Source organism: Cricetulus griseus, chromosome 5 (genome assembly GCF_003668045.3).
Source record: "Cricetulus griseus strain 17A/GY chromosome 5, alternate assembly CriGri-PICRH-1.0, whole genome shotgun sequence".
In the NCBI taxonomy this organism is placed as follows: Eukaryota; Metazoa; Chordata; class Mammalia; order Rodentia; family Cricetidae; genus Cricetulus; species Cricetulus griseus.
This window is the reverse complement of record NC_048598.1, coordinates 50,243,264-50,265,984: the sequence shown is the minus strand read 5'-3', so window position 1 is coordinate 50,265,984 and position 22,721 is coordinate 50,243,264. Positions and strand designations below refer to the sequence as shown.

At 35.9% G+C, this 22,721-nt stretch overlaps 1 protein-coding gene across 5 annotated transcripts in view; it reads left to right on the top strand.

Moving 5' to 3' along the window:
* Positions 1-22,721, top strand: part of Dennd1b (DENN domain containing 1B) — a 226,575-nt gene that overhangs the window by 100,001 nt on the left and 103,853 nt on the right. For all 5 annotated transcript variants that reach the window (XM_035444915.1, XM_035444914.1, XM_035444911.1 and 2 more), the window contains 3 exons: positions 10,548-10,648; positions 15,636-15,681; positions 20,693-20,794. In XM_035444915.1, coding sequence (XP_035300806.1) covers positions 10,548-10,648; positions 15,636-15,681; positions 20,693-20,794 — 249 coding nt within the window. The remainder of the gene's footprint in view (positions 1-10,547; positions 10,649-15,635; positions 15,682-20,692; positions 20,795-22,721) is intronic.

The window sequence follows — 22,721 nt, the reverse complement described above, 5'->3', positions numbered from 1 at the left end:
AAATCCCAATTAGGATAGACTGTTTCAAAGTCTCTCGCCCTCTGCACATTATCTGGTTGGGGGTCTCTATATTTGTTCCCATCTACTGCAAGAGAAAACATCTTTGATGATGGCTGAGCAAGACACTGATCTGAGTATAGAAGAATGTCCTTAGGAGTCATTTTATTGATGCATTCCTTTAGAAGAACAGGAGCATTTGCTTTTCCTATGGGTCCCTGGCCTATCTGGTCTCAGACTCTTGGCCACTTGAGCAGTGTTTGGATGGGTTCCATCCCATGAAGTGAGCCTTAAGTCAAATCACATATTGGTTGACCACTTCCACAAGCATTGTGCCACTATTGCACCAGTGTGTCTTGCAGCCAGATCACTATTTTAGATCAAAGAGTTTGTATGGAAAGTACTGTGCAGAGTAGTTTCCAGTGCCATAAACACTAGTTAGTAGGGGTGAAGGCTCTATGTAGGCACCAGCTTGACTTCTCCATGTTCAATGAATTGTGCAGGTGTTGTCTTCAGCAACAGGACCTTGCCATCAGTTAGTAGAGAGCAACCCATAGCTTTAACAATAGCCTGGATTATTTGGGGGTTCCCATAGGACTCCTTTGGCCAGCAATTCAATTGTCTTTCTGGGTCTGGATTACCTCATTCAGAATGATTTTTCTTTTTCTAGCTCCATCCATTTACCTGAGAATTTCATAACTTTACTTTTTAACAGCTGAGCAATATTCCATTATGTAAATGTACCACATTTTTTTAATCCATTCATCTGTTGATGAACATCTATCCAGTTTCTGGCTACTGTGAACAGAGCATCAGTGAACATGGTTGCGCTTCGTAAGAGCAGGGTAGCTGGATCTTGTAGCTGATCTATTCTAAGCTTTCTGAGATACCGTGAGACTGGCTTCTTGTCAGATGTGATCACTCTCATGAGACTTTCTCTGTGGGCAGTGAAAATACACAGCATGCTTTTAACAAAAGGAAATTAGAGTGAACACATGAAATGGTACCTTTCTTTTTCCCCCAATTGTATTTTCAGGGTTTTCATCTGCAAGACTGAATACTTTAAAAATCTGTTTTTCTTTTTCAGCTACTCCCATCACTTCTTATTCCCACACACCTGCAACACTTAACCATATGTCTGATGCTGAGATCATCAACGAAATGTTTGAGCTCTTTCATTAACCATAATGTTTTTAATTTAAAAATTGTGTTTTATGAGTGAGAGGCTGATTTCCATGTATACTTTCTCTTTCCATGTAGACTGTATCTCTTTCCTGCTACAGGATTTCAGTTTTTAAAGAAGTTGATCTACATGGTAATGACTCAAGGAAAAAATATCAGTAAATCATGAGCCCTTTGAGTTCTGTTAATTTATATTGCAATATTGATTCTTGTTCGGTATATGAGATGGTCTGGTTTGTGATTCTTTTGGCCTTCCCAAAATATTAAGTAGAAAGTGTAAGACTCTTTCCCAATAAAAACTGCTTTGTATTCACTACCCATTTCCATCTGTTCCATAAATGAATTTGCCATGCTTATTTCTGTAACTGCTCCTGAGGCTGCAATTGATGCATGTGGCTTCTTGTTGTCCATCCCATATTCATTTTCATACTCAGCTAGAACCTCGGGTGCTTGAGTTTCTTACTGGCAGAATGATACATACGTTTGTTCCTTAAGGATCTCCAAGTTTGTGGTGTAGATTTTTGTTGTTTTGTTACTGAAATTTTCCATTCAACTTTCTTATGAGATAAGTATCAAGAATTACCAGAGAGATGCCCCTGGCTCTTCTTCTAGTCCTCTGTGTTTGCTTTTCTTTTTGTCTCTTGAGGCCAGTTACCACAGCCAGTGATCAACCCATCTTTATCCTTTATATTTAGTGACATGGGTCTTTTAAAGGCCTGGAGCCATTTCATCTGCCAATGCTGAAACAGTTCCTTATTCTCCTTGTTAGCATCAGCTGTCAATTTCTCTGATGGAGTCTCAATTGGGGGAATCTCAATCTGCTCCATCAGATTGGCTTGTTGGCATGATGTTAATTGGTGCCTACTGAGGGCAGTGCGATCCATAGGCTGGGGGATCTAGACTGCATAAGAAAGCCAGTTCAGCAAGCCAGGGAGTGGTGCTGCTCCGTCTCTCTGCATTAGCTCCCGGTCTGACTTTTCTCGGTGACAGACTGTGACTTACAAGTATGAGGTCAGATAAATCTTTTACTCTCTAAGTTGGTTTTGGTGGGTATTTTATCACAGCACCCCAAATCAAACAGGACACCTATGAAGTGGAAGGAAATTCGAAAGAGTTAACACCCCCAAAGAAAGCTTTACTCTGAAGGAAATACTTGGTGTTTGGCAGATTTTTCTAGAGATAGGGTATAAGTGTTTTGATTTTTTTTGTAAATTGATCAAATTACTTATTTGCATTTATCTATTTACTTTGTATGTGCCTGTATCTCCACACCACCTCACCGTGTGCCATAGCATGTTTTAGAGGACACATTGGGGAGTCAGTTTTTGTTTTCTGTGATGTGGATTCTGAGGATCCACTCAGGTTTTCAGGCTTGCTGAGCCACCCTGATGACAAGGATAAAAGTATTATCTGTCAGTTAATATGTATGAAGATGTTAAAAGTTAACGATTTGTGGTTCTGTGGTGGTGTCACTGGAACAAAGCCTGCCATTTTAGTAAGAACTGTCATCACAGCCTGGGAGATGGCTCAGTGGCTAGGAGCATGGACTTTGGATTCCCAGAGCCTGTATAAAAGCTGGGCTGTGGTGGCACACACCTGTAAACCCAGCACAGAAGTGGAGGGGACAGGCCTATCCTACTTACTTACAGGCCAGCCATTCTACCTGAAATGGTGAGCTCAGTGTAGGAGAGAACCTGGTTTTTTGTTTGTTTGTTTTTGTTTGTTTTGCAAGGATGGAGAGCAATAGAAAACTGGTGTTGGCCTTTGGCCTGCACATGCTCATACAAGGCACGTACTTGTGGGTACACATGCATACATCACACACACCCTCTGATTATGGGAAATAAAAGAGGAGAATGGTACATTAAGAGTTCACTTCAGTGACATTCCACTCTTCTTTTAAACCATACTTAATGTATAGAAATAGAATTTGCATATTAATACTATGATGGAATGAATGACTTAATATATATTTTAAATACAACAAAATAAAATATAATATAAAACAAAAGCTATTACATAAAGTTGGACAAGACAGAGCCACAGAAGGAAAAGAGCCCAAGAGAAAGGCCCAAGATTCAGGGACCCACTCATTCACACACTCAGGAGTATAATAAAAACACTAAACTGGAAACCATATTATAGGCACAGAAGGCCTGGTGCAGACGTGTGCAGGCCCTGTGCTTGCTGCTTCAGTCTCTTTGAGTTCACATGAGCTTTGCTAATGTTGTTTTAGAAAGCTTTGTTTTCTTGGTGTTCTCCATCCCCTCTGGCTTTTACATCTTTCTGACTTCTATTCTGCAGGGATTTTATTTATTTATTTTTTTTAAAGAAAAAAAAATCAAGTTGCATAACCCTTCTTCCCAGAAAGAAACAAAAAAGCTTTTCCTAAGTGTGTCAATGTGACAAGTCTATTCAATGGCCAGTCATATCCAGTTCCAGTTGCAGCGGTGGTCAATGGAATTAAAGAGCAAGTCTGGCATTGGCAGTCATTGCCACAAAGAACTCATGCTGGATTCTTGTGGTATGCAAAGATGGTTCTGGTACTTTAGTCCTTAGAAAATTGAATTCTTGAATTTATAGCATGTCTCGGCTATGTTAAATCATTGGTTAACATGTAACTGTGATATATGTGCTCATATGTATATATAGATAGTATGTATATGTGGAGAGGAGAAAGATCTTGAGGAGAAACAAGAAGTTATAGAACAAAATCAAGTTTTCCTAAAGTAAAATGAAGAAAAAATGAATCTGAATAAACAGTTCCTATAGGTTCCTTTCTAGTTGTCACAAATAGTATTTTAAAAATAAGGACAAATTACATAATTGCTGTCTAATCCATATGGTCATTCCCTGGTCCTCTAATTGAAGTATAGATGCTTGTGAGGAGAGAAGGCAGACGGGAAGATTAAAGCGACTTTGTAGTGTTAGAAAAAGAAATGGACCTTCTCTAACAAAACCCAAATTGCTGTTGAACAGGCTTTGAAGTGGGCATGAGAAAGCGGTGGATTTGATATGGAGAAAGGTCATGTAAGAGAGGACATGGGTGTGACGGACGGCACAGGCGTTTGTAGGGAGTGTGACAGTTAGAGAAATCCAAGAGTTGGGCAGAGACAAATGTGATAATAAGCATCGACTGCACAAGAAAGTGAAAACATTAGCATCTTGAAGGCAGGGACTTGTGTTTCATTCATTACTGTAGCTCCAGTTCCAGTAGTGCATATATTTGGGTCATTGTGCTCTAAGAAGACAAGTGTTGCTTCAGCCTCTTGATCAACCAAAAAATACATCTGATGGTTGAAAACAAGGAATATGTAGAGTCATTTGGCTATGTATGGGAAGCTAACACAGTGATCAATGCTGACATGATTAGAACTTTCCAAGGACTTAGGGGAGATGGAAAGTGGGTAGAGTGGATTTTCAGGAAAGAGGTATCAGAGTTTGTCCTATGTAATCTGAATGTGATTTCCCCAATTTCATACACAGATCTTGTCAGTGGAACAATATTACTTTTAGAAACTGATTAAATTATGAGATGAGAAAGCTCTCAAATGGGATTAGTGTCCCTGTAAGAGGTGCAGTGGCGCTGTCTGTCCCCTTCCTTTATGTATACTTGCAACAAAGGTGCCACCTGTGGGGCAGAGAAACAGTTAACACCAGCCAGTGAATCTCCCAGCTCCTGGATCTTGACTTTTCAGTCTCCAACCTTCTGATAATGGATGTTTCTTGTCTGTAAACTGTCTATTCTAAAATACTTTCTTACAGTTGTTTTAATGGACTGTCATGCCATTCCAGGAGAATAGGCAAGACGATGAAATTTAAAATGGCATTTCAATTCAACAAAGATTTTGGAAAAAGGAAACAAAGCCACAGACTGTCTTCTGGAGTGGCCATTGCATTTGTACCCACACCAGAGATGACTGAAGGCTACTGTGGTGGCATGCTCTCACCAGCATTGTTTCTCTCCAGCGTTGTCAGTGTTGTGGTCTTTGGTCAGCAGTGGAGATAGTGCTGTGTTGTTTGAGTCTGTATTTCCCTGATGATGTGTGACAACATGCTCATTTGCCACATGTGTATATTATTTGATGAAGTGTGTTAAGGTCTTAAGCCTATGTTTAATTAGGTTTTCTTATTGCTGAGGTCTAGAGCTCTTTGTGTAAGTATGACAGCAGCCCCTTCTCAGGTATGTCGTTCACTACTGTTTACTAGTCAGTGCCTCTTTCCTCCCTCCCTCCATTTCTTCCTTCCTTCAATTCCACTGATAATATCTGTTACAGAATAGATGTGTAGCCTTTTTGTTTGTAGTTTTGCTTTTTTATGGTACTAAAGGTTGATCCAGGGACCATGCACATATGGGTAAGTGCTCTACCATCAAGCTGTTTCCTCAACTCCTAGAGCATACATTTATTTTCTCAGGTCTCTGACATGTATCATGTCTAAAAGCCAAGCCCCAGGGCATAGAGATTTTTATCCTATATTATCTTTTTGATTTTTATAACTTTGCATTTTATATTTAGGTCTGTGATCTGTTTGAGGTAAGTTTTGTAAAGAGCATAAGACTTGCCTCAATTTATATTTTTAAATGAGTTTCAATGTCTATTACTATCAGTTGAAAATACCTCCATTACACGATTTGAATGTCTTTGGTTCTTTGTCAAAGATCCGTTGATTATATTTCCTGGTTCTGTTTCTGGAACAGCTCTTTGGTTTTGTAGATGTGTCTATGCTTTCACTAGGGTTAACCTGTCTTTATTATTGTAACTTTACACTCACATTTGAAACAAAATATTGTCCATCCTCCAACTTTGCTTTTCTCTTTTAAGAATGTACTTGCTATTCTGGATTTTGTTTTTTCATGTAGGTTTTAGTCAGTTTATCAATATACAGGAAGCAATGTTTTGGGATTTTGATTGCATTGACTCTGTAGATCAATTATGGAAGAGTTCATATCTTGAAAACATTATTTTCTATTCATGAGCATGAGCTAATGCTCCAGTTATTATTGGCTTTCTTTCATAATTGACTTGCAGTTTTCCTTCTATAGTTTTTCTGCATACTTTGTAGGTTTATGCCTAAGTATTTAATACATGTTTTATGGTCATATATTCATGGGTATGAGTCATTGGAAACTTGTCCAGATGTGCACAGAGTAGAACACCAGGAGAAGATGAGCAGAAACACTGTGTTCTTGTGGCTCCCTGGACTGGCACCCTTCTACTGGGAAGACATTGCTAGTGGCAAGGGCTGTGCAAGTGGGACAAGTGTGTTTGGCTGCACTTTGCTCTGAACCTAAAACTACTCTAAATATAAGTTAGCTGCTTTTACCCTCTGTAAAATCATTATTTTCCCAAACATTTCCACTTGATTCCCATATTAAAGACATATTGTGGGATTAAAGAAACTACTAGCTCGTAGAATAGCAGTGTGGAATTCTAACCTTGTCATGAGCCAGGCTGATAATTGTCAGTGGTTGTAATTTACAGAAAGACCACTAAGATAAGGTTTTTTTTTTTTCATTAAACTTGGAGATTTGTTAATCATACTGTACTAAGATGATTCTTCTTACCTGTCTTGTTAAACTGATCTGATTTCACACTTCAAATAAATGCCCTGAAATATATATATATATATATATATATATATATATATATATATATATATATATATATATGCCTCTTCATTTGCTTAATTCATGCAATGTTCCTGGTAGATAACTTGTGACACTTAGCAGTCTTTTCTTGTCTTATTTTGAACATTGAACATTTGAACATTTTTAGTACTGTATTTTTTTAAGTTGTGGGAAGACCTCATATTGACTGAAACGTGGTCTTTGCCATGTCCTCCAGCTGATTCCTCTTCCTGACTGCTCTCTTTTCTGTGATCTGAAGAGCCCCCTCCCCACTCCCTTTGCTTTGTGGATTGACTCCTTGTGATTGTTGTGTCTCATTTGCAGAGAATCTTCTCCCTGGTTCCACAATAGTCTCTTCTCCTACTTCATTTGGGTCCAGTTCAGTCGCCTCAGAGTTCTCCTGTGGTCCATTTGTCCAGAAAAGCTTCTCGGCTGTTCTGCACATACTCTGTTGGAGATTTCCTCAGAGCATTTCTAACTGACAGCTTGATGACCTTTTGTCTGAAATACTTGGGACCAGAAGTGTTTTGGATTATTTTGATTTTGAAATATTTGCAGATGCATTATGAAATATTTTGACTATGGGATCTGAATCCAAACAGAATTCATTCAAGTTTCACATGTTCTTGGACATGTAATTTGAAGGTATTTTTAAACAGTATTTTTAGTGCACATGCATTTTGACTGGGGCCTGCTACGTGAGGTCTGGTGTGGAATTTTCCACTTGGTGTCATGTTACCATTTAACAAAATAAAAGTTTGGAGGCCTTTGGGGTTTGGATATTTAGATAAGGTTTCCCAACTTGCAAGGTATGGTATCCTTATTGTTAGCCTTTCCCAAGACATGTAAGCTCCATGAGGACAGGGAATCCATGTGTTCATATTGTGTCCTTGTTGTCTAGTGGGATGGGCTAGCATATAAAAGGTACTAATTTTTTTGTTGTTGTTGATGTAAGCGAATGTTACGATTTTTCTGATTACCCAATTACTAATAGACTTTAAAACATTTAGTCTTAATCTTTGGATGTATTTTGTAGGTAGACTATATTATTATGAACCATCTGGGTTAAATAAGTATCTTTTACTAAGAATATGAAATACTAGAATTGATGTTTGACCTGTACAGACAATGCTTACACACAATGTAATGTAACCTTCCTATGTTAAAGGACAAGAACCTGAGCAGGTGTGTGAGCAGGTATCACAGGTCATGCAGCTTGTTAGTCTCAGAGCTCTGATTATGTCTGGTAAACCAAGCATTAGATTACATACAGCCTACATGTGCGTGTTTAGTTTCTTAGTTATTTTTAATAATTGATTTTCTTTAGTTGTAACTTTGCTGTTTTCTCTCAACTTCATGCTATAGCAATTGCTTGGTCTTTTAAATTTCATAGTTCTTGCGTGCTACTGGGTGAATGGTGAATATTGGATCTTCCTTAGTTTTCTTTCTTCATAAATATAAGATCAATTTCTAATCAAAATTGCTATTATCGGGAAAGTCTAATTCCTTAGAGAACTACCTAAGTCTGAACTTGGTATATAGTCAATGAATAAGACTTGCAGTAGCTATACTCATTCAAGTGGTACAGTGTGGTTTCTTAAGGCAGGCAGTAGTTAAAAAGAGACTGTCCTTATTTCCTTTTCCTCTTCCCTATCTGCTTCTGGAAAGTTTCCAAGGGTTGTGTGACTTAATTCTCCTCTGCTAGGCTTGATTAGCAAGGATATCATTTGCCCATTACTGGGCAGTGCAAGGTTTTGTGACTCAGCTGTTTATGGTCTTAGAACCCATCTTCTAAGTAGCCAGTCAATCTCCAGCCACATAATGGCATTGCTTGTTGGTGAATGTTTAGTAACTTGTTTAGGAATGACCAGCTTGTCTGTAAGGGTAGCTACAGGGTATCTGGCAGTTGCTTTGCACTGTATAAACTCAGTGAAATCTTACCCTCCTGACAGGTTCTCATTTTGAGATGAGCTTTTCCTTTTGCTTCACATTGCTCTTCTCAGTAAGAAAGGAAAGCTTTCCTTTCTGAAGTTGTAAATGAGATGTTCCAAAAGTCACTTGTTCCCACATGGAGAAAGTGAGTAACTTTGCTTTTCAAGAGGACATAAACTTTCTCAGGCTAGAAAAACTTGAAATGCACAATTCCCAACTAGGGTCTGAGAGCTCTTGGAGAGTTTGACAGAGTGCGTAGTTCATCTTCGTGCTCTTCAGCCTGCTTGGTAACTTTCTCAGATTCTTGGTCTGTACTTGTTAAATGTTGAAGCCTCCTAGTGGCTTAATGTTTGCTGTAATTAAGGAATTAAAAATATCATTTATTGAAAGAGTGCTGTGTTAAACTAACAAAGCTTGTATGAAAGGCACTGGAATGCTCCTGTGTCGTACCAGATAGTAAATTTGGGTCAGACTGCATTGTCTATCACCTAACCTTGATGAAAAAAATTTGATGAAAAAAAATATGATGGAAAATACATAATATACATGTAAAAGTCGATTGAAATCATTGTGTTTTTATTTTATTTCACATTATCTCATTACTTAATTGGTTTTTTATTGAATGCAGCTATTTTACATTTGCAGTTAGAACAAAGATGTTGTTAATGAGATTTTGAGTACTTTGTATACATGTATTGTTTTAGATGTAGTTATTGTTTATATTTTAACTTTTTTTTAAAAGATGGAGCTATTTCCTTATGGAGAGTCTGTGGTTCATTTTCATATAGTTTTTTTTTTTAATTCATACTTTCAAGTTAAATAAAATGACTTAATTGAGAAACTTGAAATGGGGACTAGTAACTGTAAAACAATGAAAAAGAACATTGGTTTAATAACTACTTTAATCAGTAAAAATATACCTTATAACTATAGTAATTTTTAAAATAGAAGTCACACAGGAAGAAATATCAATGAGGATTAGTTAGGAGGGAGAAAGAAGTGGTATCCCTTCATTAAGCATTAAAAAATTTTAATTAACTGCTTGCCCAAACACAACAATTAAAATGGCAATTACCTCTAAAGTAGCAACAGTGTAATTGCAGCCGCTGTGATCTAAAGCTGGGAAACAAAATGTTAATCTGGAATGAGCAGTTTCAATATGAAATTATGATATACTTGGCTTCCTGTAGTACAGCTGTCAAGCTTGGGCAGCTCGCTGGTCAATAGTGACATTCTGTGTGTCAGTGAGCAGCGTCTCTTGATACCATAACCCACAGTTCACACATTACCGAAGCTCCGACTGTCGAACATTCAAGTCCCCTGGTAGTATTGCAGCTTCCAGACTCTCCTGACTGGCTCATGTTTCATTCTTTGGCAATTTGCCCTAATGATATCCCTCAGGAGCTTTCAGCCTCTCTTCTTTCCATATTTAATCGTGTTGTATTAATCTGAGTGATGCGCAAACTGGGTTGCACAAATTGTCATTTCCTACAATATTTTCTAAGAGACTCACTAATGTTTTCACTTCAACTTTTATATATGGTCCAAAATTTAGCCCTAACCATATTTTCAAGTTGAATATAAAAATATGCATATGATTCCCAAGAAACTCATTTTGCTGTTTGTGTGTTTTTCAGAGGGACCTTTGAGACACAGGCTTTTCCATGTAGCATTGGTAAAAACAGTGTGAGCTATGTCACTGTGTAAATTGTTCTATGATGATCGCTCATCTTTGATACCTTGAACATGCCTTTTTCTTTAGAGGGTCAGCAGCTCTTCATTATTGTTCCCCTTCTGTGAATTTTAGTTAACTGCCTGTCTCCATGGATCGGCTGCTCTGCTCTACCCGATGTACTGGCAGCACATATACATCCCCGTGCTTCCTCCACACCTGCTGGACTACTGCTGGTAAGCTGGCCTTCGCCAGACCCCCTTCAGCCCAGTGTTCACCATTAAAAAACAAAAAGTGCTTTATATTATAGTCACTTACAGATGAAAGAAACAATAGAAACTTGATTTTCAGACTCATAAGTATAAAAAGAATATATTTTTTTTATGTATCAGAACAGTTCATTCCAAAGATAGCAAAAATTTAGATTTGTCAAATGTAGTTCTCTAAATTTTGCAAATTTATTCTGTGGTCGTTTAGAAAAAAAGATGTGTAAGTAAGAAATATAATTTCCTTTTGTGGTTCCAATATTATACAAGGAATCTGGGTGTCAGAGAACAATTATCCCAGGTATCGGAATTTATCTGTTAAATCTACCCATTATCCAATTGGCTCCATGAGGACAACCTTTCATACCTTTGCCTGTGACCCCCTTTTGCTTCACCTCCTTTCTTCTCAGTAGCATCATGAAAACAGTATTGCCAAAGCAATTGTTTCTAGGACAGGAATTTTTGAGAGTCTGGTATGAGGCAAAGTGTCAGCCTAAAGCAACCTTGAAAAACAGTGTGGAAAGTGTGAGAGCCATTGTGAGAACTGGCTGGCTTTAGAAACAGCTCTCAGTGAGTTCAGTAATCTGAGTTCAATCAGGCCACTAGAAACTAGAACAATGGCCAATGGCCTCCTTGTTCTCTCTGACTGGAATATAGCAAGGCTTGTATATAGTAAGGCTAGACAAAGAGTAGACTCCAAAGCAGAAGCTTTGATTGTGTATAGTGAAGCTACTCCAGAACTAGATTCGGATGCAGTAGTTTTGGTCCTTGAGGGTAAAGAATTGTATTCATTATGTAATCACCTGCAGGAATAGTTAAATTTTAAGAAATTTGTTAGGATTTCTTTCTCTGAACCATGCCTTTGTATACATGCATGATACACACACACACACACACACACACACACACACACACACACACACACAGAAATCATTTGGCATTGATAATTTTCTTATATCAAAGCTAGTGTTAGTAAAAATCAGTCCTTTGGAATTAATATATTTATTTAAGATTTTCAAGACAGACATTATTTAAAATTCTTTAAGGATAGTGATTATTTAAATATACGATGTTTGCACAAAGGACTGGTAGGTGTTGTATTAAGTTTCTCTGACTAGCCTTCTAAAACAATGCTTGTACTTGTCCAGATTGATTACACTGCTGTACTGTGTGTTTCCATAGTGTGGTAATAGTATTGCTCATGCTGTGAAGTGGGTGACTAGTGACTCACCACTGTTGTTCTTTCCTTAGGCACCTTGAAAGGAAAAATAGTTTTGTAGACTACAGGGTTTAATTTAATTATATTGTGAAGTGTGATGTGCACAAATCTAAGTATAAAGTCAGATCAATAAGTAAATTTTTCTGTTATTCATTTTAGAGTTTTCCTTTTGACCAACACACTAGTTTTCCTCCTTAAAGACAGAAAATACAGTTGGTTTATGATGATGTACATGATAGATTTTCACATACAAGTGTTCTGTAACTAGACATTTAAAGTACTCTTTTCTAAAAGTCTTATACAATTAAATTCATTTTGATTTTAATTATAATTAATTTAATTTGAATTTAATTATAGGATTAGAATTACATTTTGCAATAGTACTTGCTTTATAATTTTTCTGTTAAAGTGCCCTGACTTCTTATGATAACATACCTTTTACTCAATTCTATGTAGTGCTATATATTCAAATTTTTCTTAAGCATTATTTTTAAAGTATCAATGTTACACAAATTCTTTCCAGAACTATTTTCTTGGTTCTGACCCTGCTGTCAAGTCTTTACTGCTGCTTCCAGTCTAAGTGAAGAAGCTCCTCCTTTCTCCCCTTTCTTTCTTATTGCTTGCTCCCAATGCTGGAAATAGTCTTTAGCACAAGTTCCTACAGCTTCCATGCCATCTGTGGTATCCAAACAGGAACTCTCTAAGCACTGTCTGAGCCTTAAAGTCATATGATAGGCTCAGCTTTTGTTAAAGGATCTAGCAACCCATCTATGTCACTTCATCCTATTGTCAGGACATGTGATAGATGAAGCACTTTCATAGGAAAGATGATTCGGTTCCATTTATATCCTTGATATTAGGATCGTAGTGATATATGCTGAAGGAAGAAAAATGGAAGTTATCCCCTCAGTCTCAATCATCAAACAAAAAGTTTACACTAAGCTCCAAATGGGACCACATTGTTTGAGGATTACTTGTACCGTGGTTAGCTTTTCAGAGTGATTGGGATGCTGCAAATCCTGAATAGTCACGGAGCAGCAAAACATTTCTCTGTCTGCACCTGGTATTGGTGATGTGCCATAACTTTGGAGAACCATAATGCCCTCTTGTGACCATAGATGAATATCACATCTTGGTCCTTTGCCACTCTTATTACATTGTTGGTTGGTTCATTCATCCATCCATTCATGCACCCACCCACCCACCCACCCTCTCACCCCTCCATTGTATAGTGACTACCTATTTGGCAAGCTGTGAATATGTAATATAATGAATAAGCTTCTTTAATTGTTGATTTACTGAAAGAAATAAATACATATACATAGCTCTCTGCATACTTCCATGCACACATCCAAGTACTGAATAACCCTGTAACACTATAATTGCTATAGCAGAGTTACTCAAAGAGACATGGGTGGCAACTGAAGCGGTTAAGTAGAAAGCATTCTTCCTAAGTTCAGGAAAGCTGTTAGGAGGAAGTGATATAATCTGTGTTTTCCTCTTTGTCAAGAAAAACAACAGTACTTCAGTATGCCACATCGTTTGTCAGATACTTCAAAATGGTCTAACCCATGAACATGGCTGTAAGATTATCATAGATTATTACCATGAATTATCATCTGCTCAAGCAGTGCTTAAGTAAGTCATTTAGTTGAATTCTCCAGTTTATTTCTTTGAAACAATCAGATTTGGCTTCTAAGAAAAAAAGTAAATAAAAAAAATTTATTCCTTCAGTCTATCCTGATTGCTGCAATAGCATGTGTCAGGGATGCTTCTTTGTAAGTAGCTTAAGAAGAAAAAAAAAGTGAATTTGAGTAAAGATTCTACCACCAAGAAGAAAAGTCGTCTGTACTGTCTTTTCTAAATAATGTCACAGACAGTAGGGCTTGAAGACAGTCTTACACATAGATAATGGAGCATCTGCATCACCATTGATCTCTTCCTGATGTACCAACTCCCTCATCAAAGTAGGATGGATGATCCATCTGGGATTGCAGGTGACTTTCCTAGAGAGTTGGCCTATGTCATACTACAATATGTATAGTCCAGTGGGAAAGAAACACCTATCTATTTGACTCTATAAACATTGCATTCTGTCAAATATCATAATGATTTTAGAAAATTATACTCTAGCATTTTTAATTCAAACATATGTAAGTGTAGGAATTTGCTATAAATTAGTGAGAAAAAAATCTACAGCAATGCACCATGATCCCATTTAAGAGTTTTGAGTTGATACATTGTTAAATTTGTCATAAGAGCCTGCTACAATATAACTTTAATTCTAGCTTAATTTATATGAACATATTATTTGCATCTCAGAAAGCAAGTATCTTTCAGAAACATTTCAAAGTGTTTTTCAGGATGTATTTCCTAGGATTATTGATTAGTTTATACTAATGATTTGAGCTCTCTGGGGTGGTCAGAGTTTCTCTTAGTGTCACCTAGCACTGCTTTTCTGCAGTGAAGGGCACATCCGGGAGCCTGAGCAGTTCTGAGTAATGACAATGTTCTTCACAGCATTATATAAGCCTTTGAGAAACAGGATTTGCATTAGCAGAAATGGTTGGTATTAAAGGTCAGAGACATCTATAAGAGGATTCCCCAGAATGTGTTTTTCTAAAAAAAGTTATTTGTTCTCATATTCATTATTTATCATTTTTATAGATGTCTCTGTCTTCATGGTTTTCTGTTTAAAATTTAGTTTCCAATTTCAAGATGAATACTTTTCTTCTTGTATTTCCTAACAATTATTTCTAATATTTTCCTAATTCATATGTTATATACTAAAATGCTTTAGTACCTGTATTTTCTGCTGAAGTGTAAGATCCAGGAGGAACTGTATCCCATCTACATTGTTTATCACTGTGTTTATGTTTCTATCCAAGGACCTGGATCTGGTATACTCCTGAAATCATGACCTGAAATAACTAACTCAAAAATATTCTTAGACTTGAAAATTTTTTTATTAAAATTATTATGTTAGTACCTGGGCAGTGGTGGTGCACATTTTTAATCCCAGAACTTGGGAGGCAGAGACAGAAAGATCTCTGTGAGTTTGAGGCCAGCCTGGTCTACTGAGTGAGTTCCAGGACAGCCAGGACTACACAGAGAAACCCTATCTTGAAAAAAAAGTCATTATACTAGCAACAATGAAAGTAAAGTCAATCTGAGGTCTCACAGGAACGGGAGCACAGAGGGGACTTATTATGTCTACATCATTGGTTCTAGAATAGTGAAGACAGGATGAGATAAATATGTGATACCTTAGTGGTAGTCTTAACACCTAATACAGTAGGTATTAAGTGACATATTAGGAATTAAACAAGGGCAATCCATTAAAATATCAGAAATAATCAAGTTGAACAAGAATATGTATAAAAGAAATATAGATACATTTGATGATTATTTAGAATATATTTGCTGTCAAGTATGTGGAAAATATTCAATATAACCTATACCCTGATAGTTTTCTTAAATAAAACATGTTATTTAGGCATAGAACTTTTGATTTAATAATAAATGATTTTTAGAGATTTTTATATAAATAAACTTTAAATAATAATGGCCTATAAGATGAAATATAACTATTATACATTGAGTAATTTTGAGTATCTGTAACGTCTAATGGTGGAATGAGCACTTGAAGTTAGTTTTTAAGCATTTGAATTGCTTTTATGTTGTTTGAGTTTCAATGAAAAATATGAATGCATACATACATATATATTTTTAATTTAGTGCCCCAATGCCATACCTGATTGGAATACACTCCAGTCTCATAGAGGTGAGTATCTTTCTCAGTAAGATAGTTATGGAACTAATTAATTAGAAATAATACATAAAGGTTTATTTAAAGCTTATCTGACTAATACTAAGATGTACTTGATTGACGTTATGGATAGCCTTACTGGGTCATTTTCATATAGTGTCACTGAGATCATTTCAGTTTATGCCGTAATACTGGTTTGCCTGTTCTGGCATGAAACCCATGGAAGTGGTTGTGTTTGAAGTCACGTGGTCAGTTTTAAATACTAAAATCATTGTTCCCTGATGAACCACTGATTTCTTGCAACTTGAGATTTTCTGTATCTCATATTTAGTACAATATTTTGAAATTAAATTTTATGTGGTTGGGAGTCACCAAGTCTAATGATTTTCTTTTACACAACTTCATTATTTCCAGTTTATCAGTTGATTTTCAAAATGTGAGTTTAACATACTATAAACTTATTAACCAGAATATGGTGGCTCATCCCTGTGGTGCTAGTCCTTAAGGAGCTGAGGATTCCATTCCCACAATGCAAGATGGCTTTTGGTGCACAGGGGGCTTCCCGGTCAGGCAGAACTGAAGAGAAGACCAGGCATACTTTTCTATGTCCAAAGTTTCTGTCCTACTGTTGGAGATGGAATGAGTAGTTTTTTAAAATTAATATTTCATTTCAAAATGATTTTTGTTTGCTTACTTATCCCTAAACTGAAATTACTGAAACTTTAAACATTGGGTTTACAGTCAATGAAATTTCCAGAAAGTACTTCTTGTAAGATTGGCATGTGTGCTGTGGCACAAACCTTTAATCCGAATACTCAGGAGGCAGAGGCAAGTGTATCTCTGTGAGTTTGATGGGCAGCCTGGTCTACAAAACAAGTTCCAGGACAGCCTGGGCTACACAGAGAAATCCTGTCTCTGAAAAACTAAAACCAAAACCACCCCCCAAAAGAAAAATATGAAAATATGGCGTATAAATTTCCAAAAGGCTAGAACATGATGTCTGCTGAGTGACATCATGCTTGCTGACATCAGTTTCATTCAAACAAATTTCTCTTTTGCTGTTTGCACAGAATAACATCAATAATGCAATGCGGTTGCTAATGGACATACTGATGAATAGTTGTGGTTTTCCTGTTAGTTGCCAACACTAGTCTTTCCTTTGACTGGAGAAAATTCTTACTAAGATGGAGCCCTACCCCTGAGAAAGCTTGATTTTATGGAATTCTACCTATTCTCAAGTTTGGGGCTTTTGTTTTTCTTTTTGCAAAGTGCTAGGGCAATAGTTCTTTTGTTCCATTATTACTGAAATATAGATTGTATAGATTTTAATGCATTTTAGTAGGTTTAACATGTTTTTAATATTGGAGTCTGAGTGGAATAAATTTGTGACTCCTTACATTTTATTAATTTTAAGAAACTATTAAGTATGCAGTGTATGCAATGAGATATTAGCAGATAGGTATTTATTCTGTGATTAGATCAGGTATATAACCTGAATTTCACTAATTTGACTCTCATGAAATTATTTGCTTGGATTTTTTTCTTAAAAGTAACAGTTTGATTTTCACACTAATTGTATGAGTAGCACACAAAATTTTATAGTGGATTTAGTTATAGAGATGAAAATAATTTAAAATTGGAGAGAGTGCCTAGTGGACTTACGTTAATTTCGGTTGTGTGGAATTATTCTATAATAATCTTTACAACAAATAAATTAGACTTTTCCAAATTATGATGGTTGAGGAAGCATGTGAGCTATTTCATTTAATTTATCCCATACTTATTGGCCACTTACAAAGAAAGTTTAAATTTAAAATAATTCTTGGAAAATTAATAATTAAATTTATTTTCTCCCTCTATCTTTTCCTGAAGTAGATTTTTTGCTTTTTGAAAAATGCTATTTTAAAGAAGAAGACAATCCTAACTTTCAGTTGGTTCCTTTTGTGAAGTGGGACATTTAGAGACATAATTAGAACGTGTGAGGTTTCCACACCTTTCTGTGCTGTACTTATCTTGTTAGCTGGCACTCGGCTTATGACAGGGAGGGAGAAGGTGCATTTGAACTTCCTTTAAACCAGATGCACATCACTTGGCAATTTTCTTAGATTTTAATAAGGTGATAGTTCATTCTTCATTATGTCACTATCAAAGTTTTAAATGAAAAATTTTATCTTTTGCTTTATTTTATAATATATATGTTTTAAATGGAATTCAGGTATTTTTATAGTTAATTTATGATTCAGCGCTTTGTAACTTTTTGCTTTTGTTAACAATTGCGTCTTTTTTGGAGGAAAACTAAAGAGTACTGTTGTCTTTTTGGTCTTAACTGTCTCAGCTAGTATTATTAATTGCATAACAACCTCTGAGCTCTAAAGCATGAAATTAATGTTCTTTGAAACTTTCGCTTGTTTTTATATAATTGTGAGTAAAGAATGATGAATAAAAGTCTTTTGAAAGTAGAAGTTTATTTCTGAAATAAGGGAAACAGATTTTATTTTCCCTGAAAACCAGACTTCTGGGTGAAGTTAGTGCTGACTAATCTGTGGTTGGAAGCTGCAGATACAAGGGTGGGCTTGTTTGTTTTCATCTGCACAGGACTCTGAATGGCAATGTTAGTCCCCTTTGGTAAAGTTCTGTGCTTTCTGTCCAATGCCATTCTAGTACATTAATGTGCATAATGTGTATAGCCACAGTGTGGACCAGGGTTAATTCCACAAGCATGAGACAGCTTTACACATCATGTGTCCAACATTATGTTCTTACTTTTCTGGATGAGCATTTTATTTTCCTCTTTTCTTTTAAGTTGCACCCCATAAATATATGAGCTATAAAAATATGAGACAGAGGAAGAAGGTCCATGTCCTACTTGCATGCCTACATAGAGAAGACACAGCTAACATTTGATTTGGAGAGAAAAAAATAGAATGTTAGTATTAGTATTTTCAGATAGTTAAATTGTAATCTATTGTAATCTACTTTCCCCCACGGCTTATATAGATTTATTCTAACATTAGGGTTTCAGTTTATTAGTATTGAACAGATTGTTTTTTTTTACTTTTATCTAGTGGCTCCTTGAACAAAATTTAATTTAGTTATTATTTGCCTTAAAATAAAAAGCAATTGAAAAAGTCGATGTATCACATTTATATCATTAATCAGACTTTTGTACTAATGTCATCAAAAACATCCTTATCTTAAAGTGTTTGAACAAATTTATTTGCCATTGGAAAAAAAATACATTTAGTCTTCTGGATTATATCAGTTTCTCCCGCATGAGAACATCCCCAAAAGTGAAATGGTATTCATGTTATGACATACTTTTCCCAAAAATGGCATTATATATTTTGCTCATAAATTATTAAAATTTAGGTAATAATGATATAGTTATGCATTTAAACCTCTTAAATGTGTACACTTGAAAATGAAAAGAAATGAGTGGTTTTTAGACATCTTTATAGGATGTCAGTTATATCACCAGAAATGATTTTTTGATAATAACTTAGAGGTAGCCATCTTTTAATTTTGAGTTTTTAGTAATTGCAATGTCTTTTACAAGACAGGTTTTACAACCAGTGTCCCTTGAGAATATACAACCTACATTGTGGATTTCTAAACACAGAATTTCCCTGTCCATGGTCATCATTTTTGTAGGAAATTTAACATTTAATACTAAATACTCAAAAGATTTGAAATCCAAAATGGATTAGAGGCCCTTTAATCAGAATCAACTTGTACAAAATAATTGGTTAAATTAGTTTAAACGTGAAGCATTTAGCCAGTGGAGCTTTCCTTTAATCACAGCAGTTGGTAGGCAGAGGCAGGAGGATCTCTGTGAGATCAAGATTGGCCTGGCCTACATAGTGTTCCAGGACAGCCTGGACTACATAAAGACCCCGCTCCCACTCTCTCTCTCTTCTCCGTCTGTCTGTCTGTCTGTCTGTCTGTCTGTCTGTCTGTCTGCTGTCTGTCTGTCTGTCTGTCTTCCTCCCTCACACCCAGAAAGAAGAAGAAGAATGATGAACTTAACTAAAAGTGCTGCACTGGCGTCATTACCTTTTGCCAGTTGGCTCATATGAATGTGGAATTCTGGATTTATGGCTGTTATTTCATTACTTGAGTGTATCATTTACAACTGAGGGGTGTTGTGACAATAGAATTCAGTAATTTAAATGGATATGTGAAACAGAAAATAAACTATACTCTTTTAGGTATAACAACTTGGATACAAGTTTTATAACTTACTATTATTTGTAAACCTATTGAGATAACATTTTACTAAAATTTTAAACAACCTGGGAAGATAAGTCAATCTGATGAACTGTTAACTTTTATTATTATTATTTTTCCCCCTTGAGACAGGGTTTCTCTATGTAGCCCTGCCTGTCTTGGAGCTTACTATCTAGACCAGAATAGTCTCAAACTCAAGAGATCTGCCTGCCTCTGCCTTCCAAGTGCTGGGATTATGAATTTTACTCTTTACATTCAAATTCATGTGAGTACATAATTGGCAAATTACATATTAGTAGTCACTCCATTATCTTCTTATTTCACTTTCAGCCCTACTCATGGATGCATATTGGTATGGCAATATAGGAACATATTTATTCACTTGAAATGATACTGTAGACATTGTTATTAGTTTATATTCTCTCTCCAATGTATTTATGCTAAAATGGATTTGAAACTGGAAACAAATTCCCCTATCATAAGATTGACATTCAAATCATAAAAGCTACAGGTTTTATATTTTGATGTTTCTGTGTCTATTTTATAAGTGCTGTGCTAAATTTTTGACAGTTATTTTGATATTAGATGAGGAAATTTTCTATTTTAAGCAAATCTTCGAATGAATTATAATCAAATTTCTCAGAAAGCAAAGTTGTTTATATTATTTTATAATACTGAATTTCCCTCTTTAATTTTCCCACACTTAATGCACTAAGATAGTTTTTGTTTCCAAACTCATCATAAATTTGTAAGAAAAATATAATAAGCTTTGTTTTTCATAATTGTGTTTTTTAAACAGAGAGTGAAAAATAGATCATTGGAAGATGTGGTTGTGTTAAATGTTGACACAAACACTTTAGAATCACCATTTAATGACTTGAGCAACCTACCCAGTGATGTGGTAAGTCCAAGGGATGTCTGTGGTGAACAAGAATGTTTGTTGCTGGACCCTCAAGTTACTATTTTCCACTTTGTATTTGAACCTTTAAAGTTAGTGTATGCAAGGGTTTTAAGAAGAATCGATGTAGATTCTATTTTTAATATTTTACCTTTTGGCAGTTTAGATTTTAAATGGAATAGCATATTCCTTATTGTAAAAATGGGATCATAATTAAAAAGCTAGATGCATTCATTACACAGAGTTTCTTTAAACATTGAGTCCCTTCATCTCGTCTTAATCATTGTATTACAAAGTAGGCATTCTGTCTGCCTGGTGGCATGTCTTGCAAAAGAATGAGAGAGTTTTTGAAGGCAAGAAGAAGAAGGGGCCAATTATCGCCTTTTGCTTCCTTGCCACCTGCCAGCGCTTTTCCTTTTAATTAATGATCTGATGGCACTGGTCAATATAATAAGAAATGCTTGTACAGTTGGGGTCAGAAAATTCTGGCTTTGATCTCTCTCAACTTTCTGAAACATTTATTTGTTTTCTCTAAATTATTTCAGTTTTATTTTAATCTTTCCTGTCCTGCTGAGGGCCACAAGAATGAAAACCTACAGTTTGTCATGTGCTTTGGCAGAGCAAAGAATGCTTACTTAAAATTCTATTTGTAAATTAAACTGCAAACCCAGTTTGTCATAAAAGACATCTGATTCTTTTGAAATGACGAAAACTGTCTTTTGTCTGTAAAGCTGATAAATTAAGTGCCAGTTCTCTTAGGGTCTTTGATCTTGTGTGTGTGTGTGTGTGTGTGTGTGTGTGTGTGTGTGTGTGTGTGTGTGTTGTGTTGTGTTTGTAGCTTTTAATGGGACATATTTTGAATTTCATATTAAATATCTGTGTAAAATTGCAGTTTTTGGCTTTTGTGTTCTGTAGTGTAGGGCAAGATTGAAAACTAGTGTTATTTCTGTACCTATTTAATGGCTATTTAAATGTCTTTATAACATAGTCATAAGTTTAAAATAACTCTCTTAAAAAACCCCTCAAAGTATCCATTCTTTTCAGCATTATTGAAATTTGAGAATTGAAAGTAAGCTTTGCAATATCTTTTTCTCTATTTTCTCCATTATTAAGGAGCTTGAGAAAGTGAATTTAAAAATCTACAATTTAAAAGATACATCATAGCCAGCTCATATTGTTCTTGTGGCTAGTGATAGGAAAATGGGAGCTTTTTAGTAGGCATGTTACTTTTGCTTATCAATAACCAGACGATTTCCTGACTTTAAGCTCATTAAACTGAACTGTGCATTCGTTGAAGTAAAATTGTTGTGTGTGAACTATCCAAACTCAGGCCAGTGGACACTGAGATTCTCTTCCCAGCTCAGTGCAGCCAGCTGCTTCGTTAGGAAATCTGCAGAGACTGGACTGCTAGGAAAGATACTCTAGGCATTGAGAAATCCGTCCAAGTGGTTTTCGCTGAGTAGAGAAATACTGACAAAAATAGAATTCCAGCTTTTCAAAACATTTTCCTTATGGTATGCACATTTACTACTGCTTTGTTTCAGGAAAAAAGGTGTTTACTAAAAAGAAGAGCGAGAGGAACACAGCTTTCCTTTCTCTACGTGATATTAAAATCTGTGCAGTGCACTGAGCTCCTGGCTTGAGAAGAGCCTTTGAAGTTTCAGTGTACTGGGAATCGCTTTTAACTGAGAAGCACTTCTCTTGTAGATGTTTTTGTAATTAAGATATCGATTTCAGTGTATAGGGATGCTAAGCAAGAGTCACAGATATACAGATACAAATCTAGATCATTACAGAAGAGTCAGTATGCTGCTTGTTTAGCACTACTGACTGCCATTGTAAGCATGCAGAAAAGGAGCATTGCAGCTAGTGCAGGCAGATTGCAAAGGTGCTGCCATTTGAAGGCCTCAGACTTGCCGACAGCTGAAGA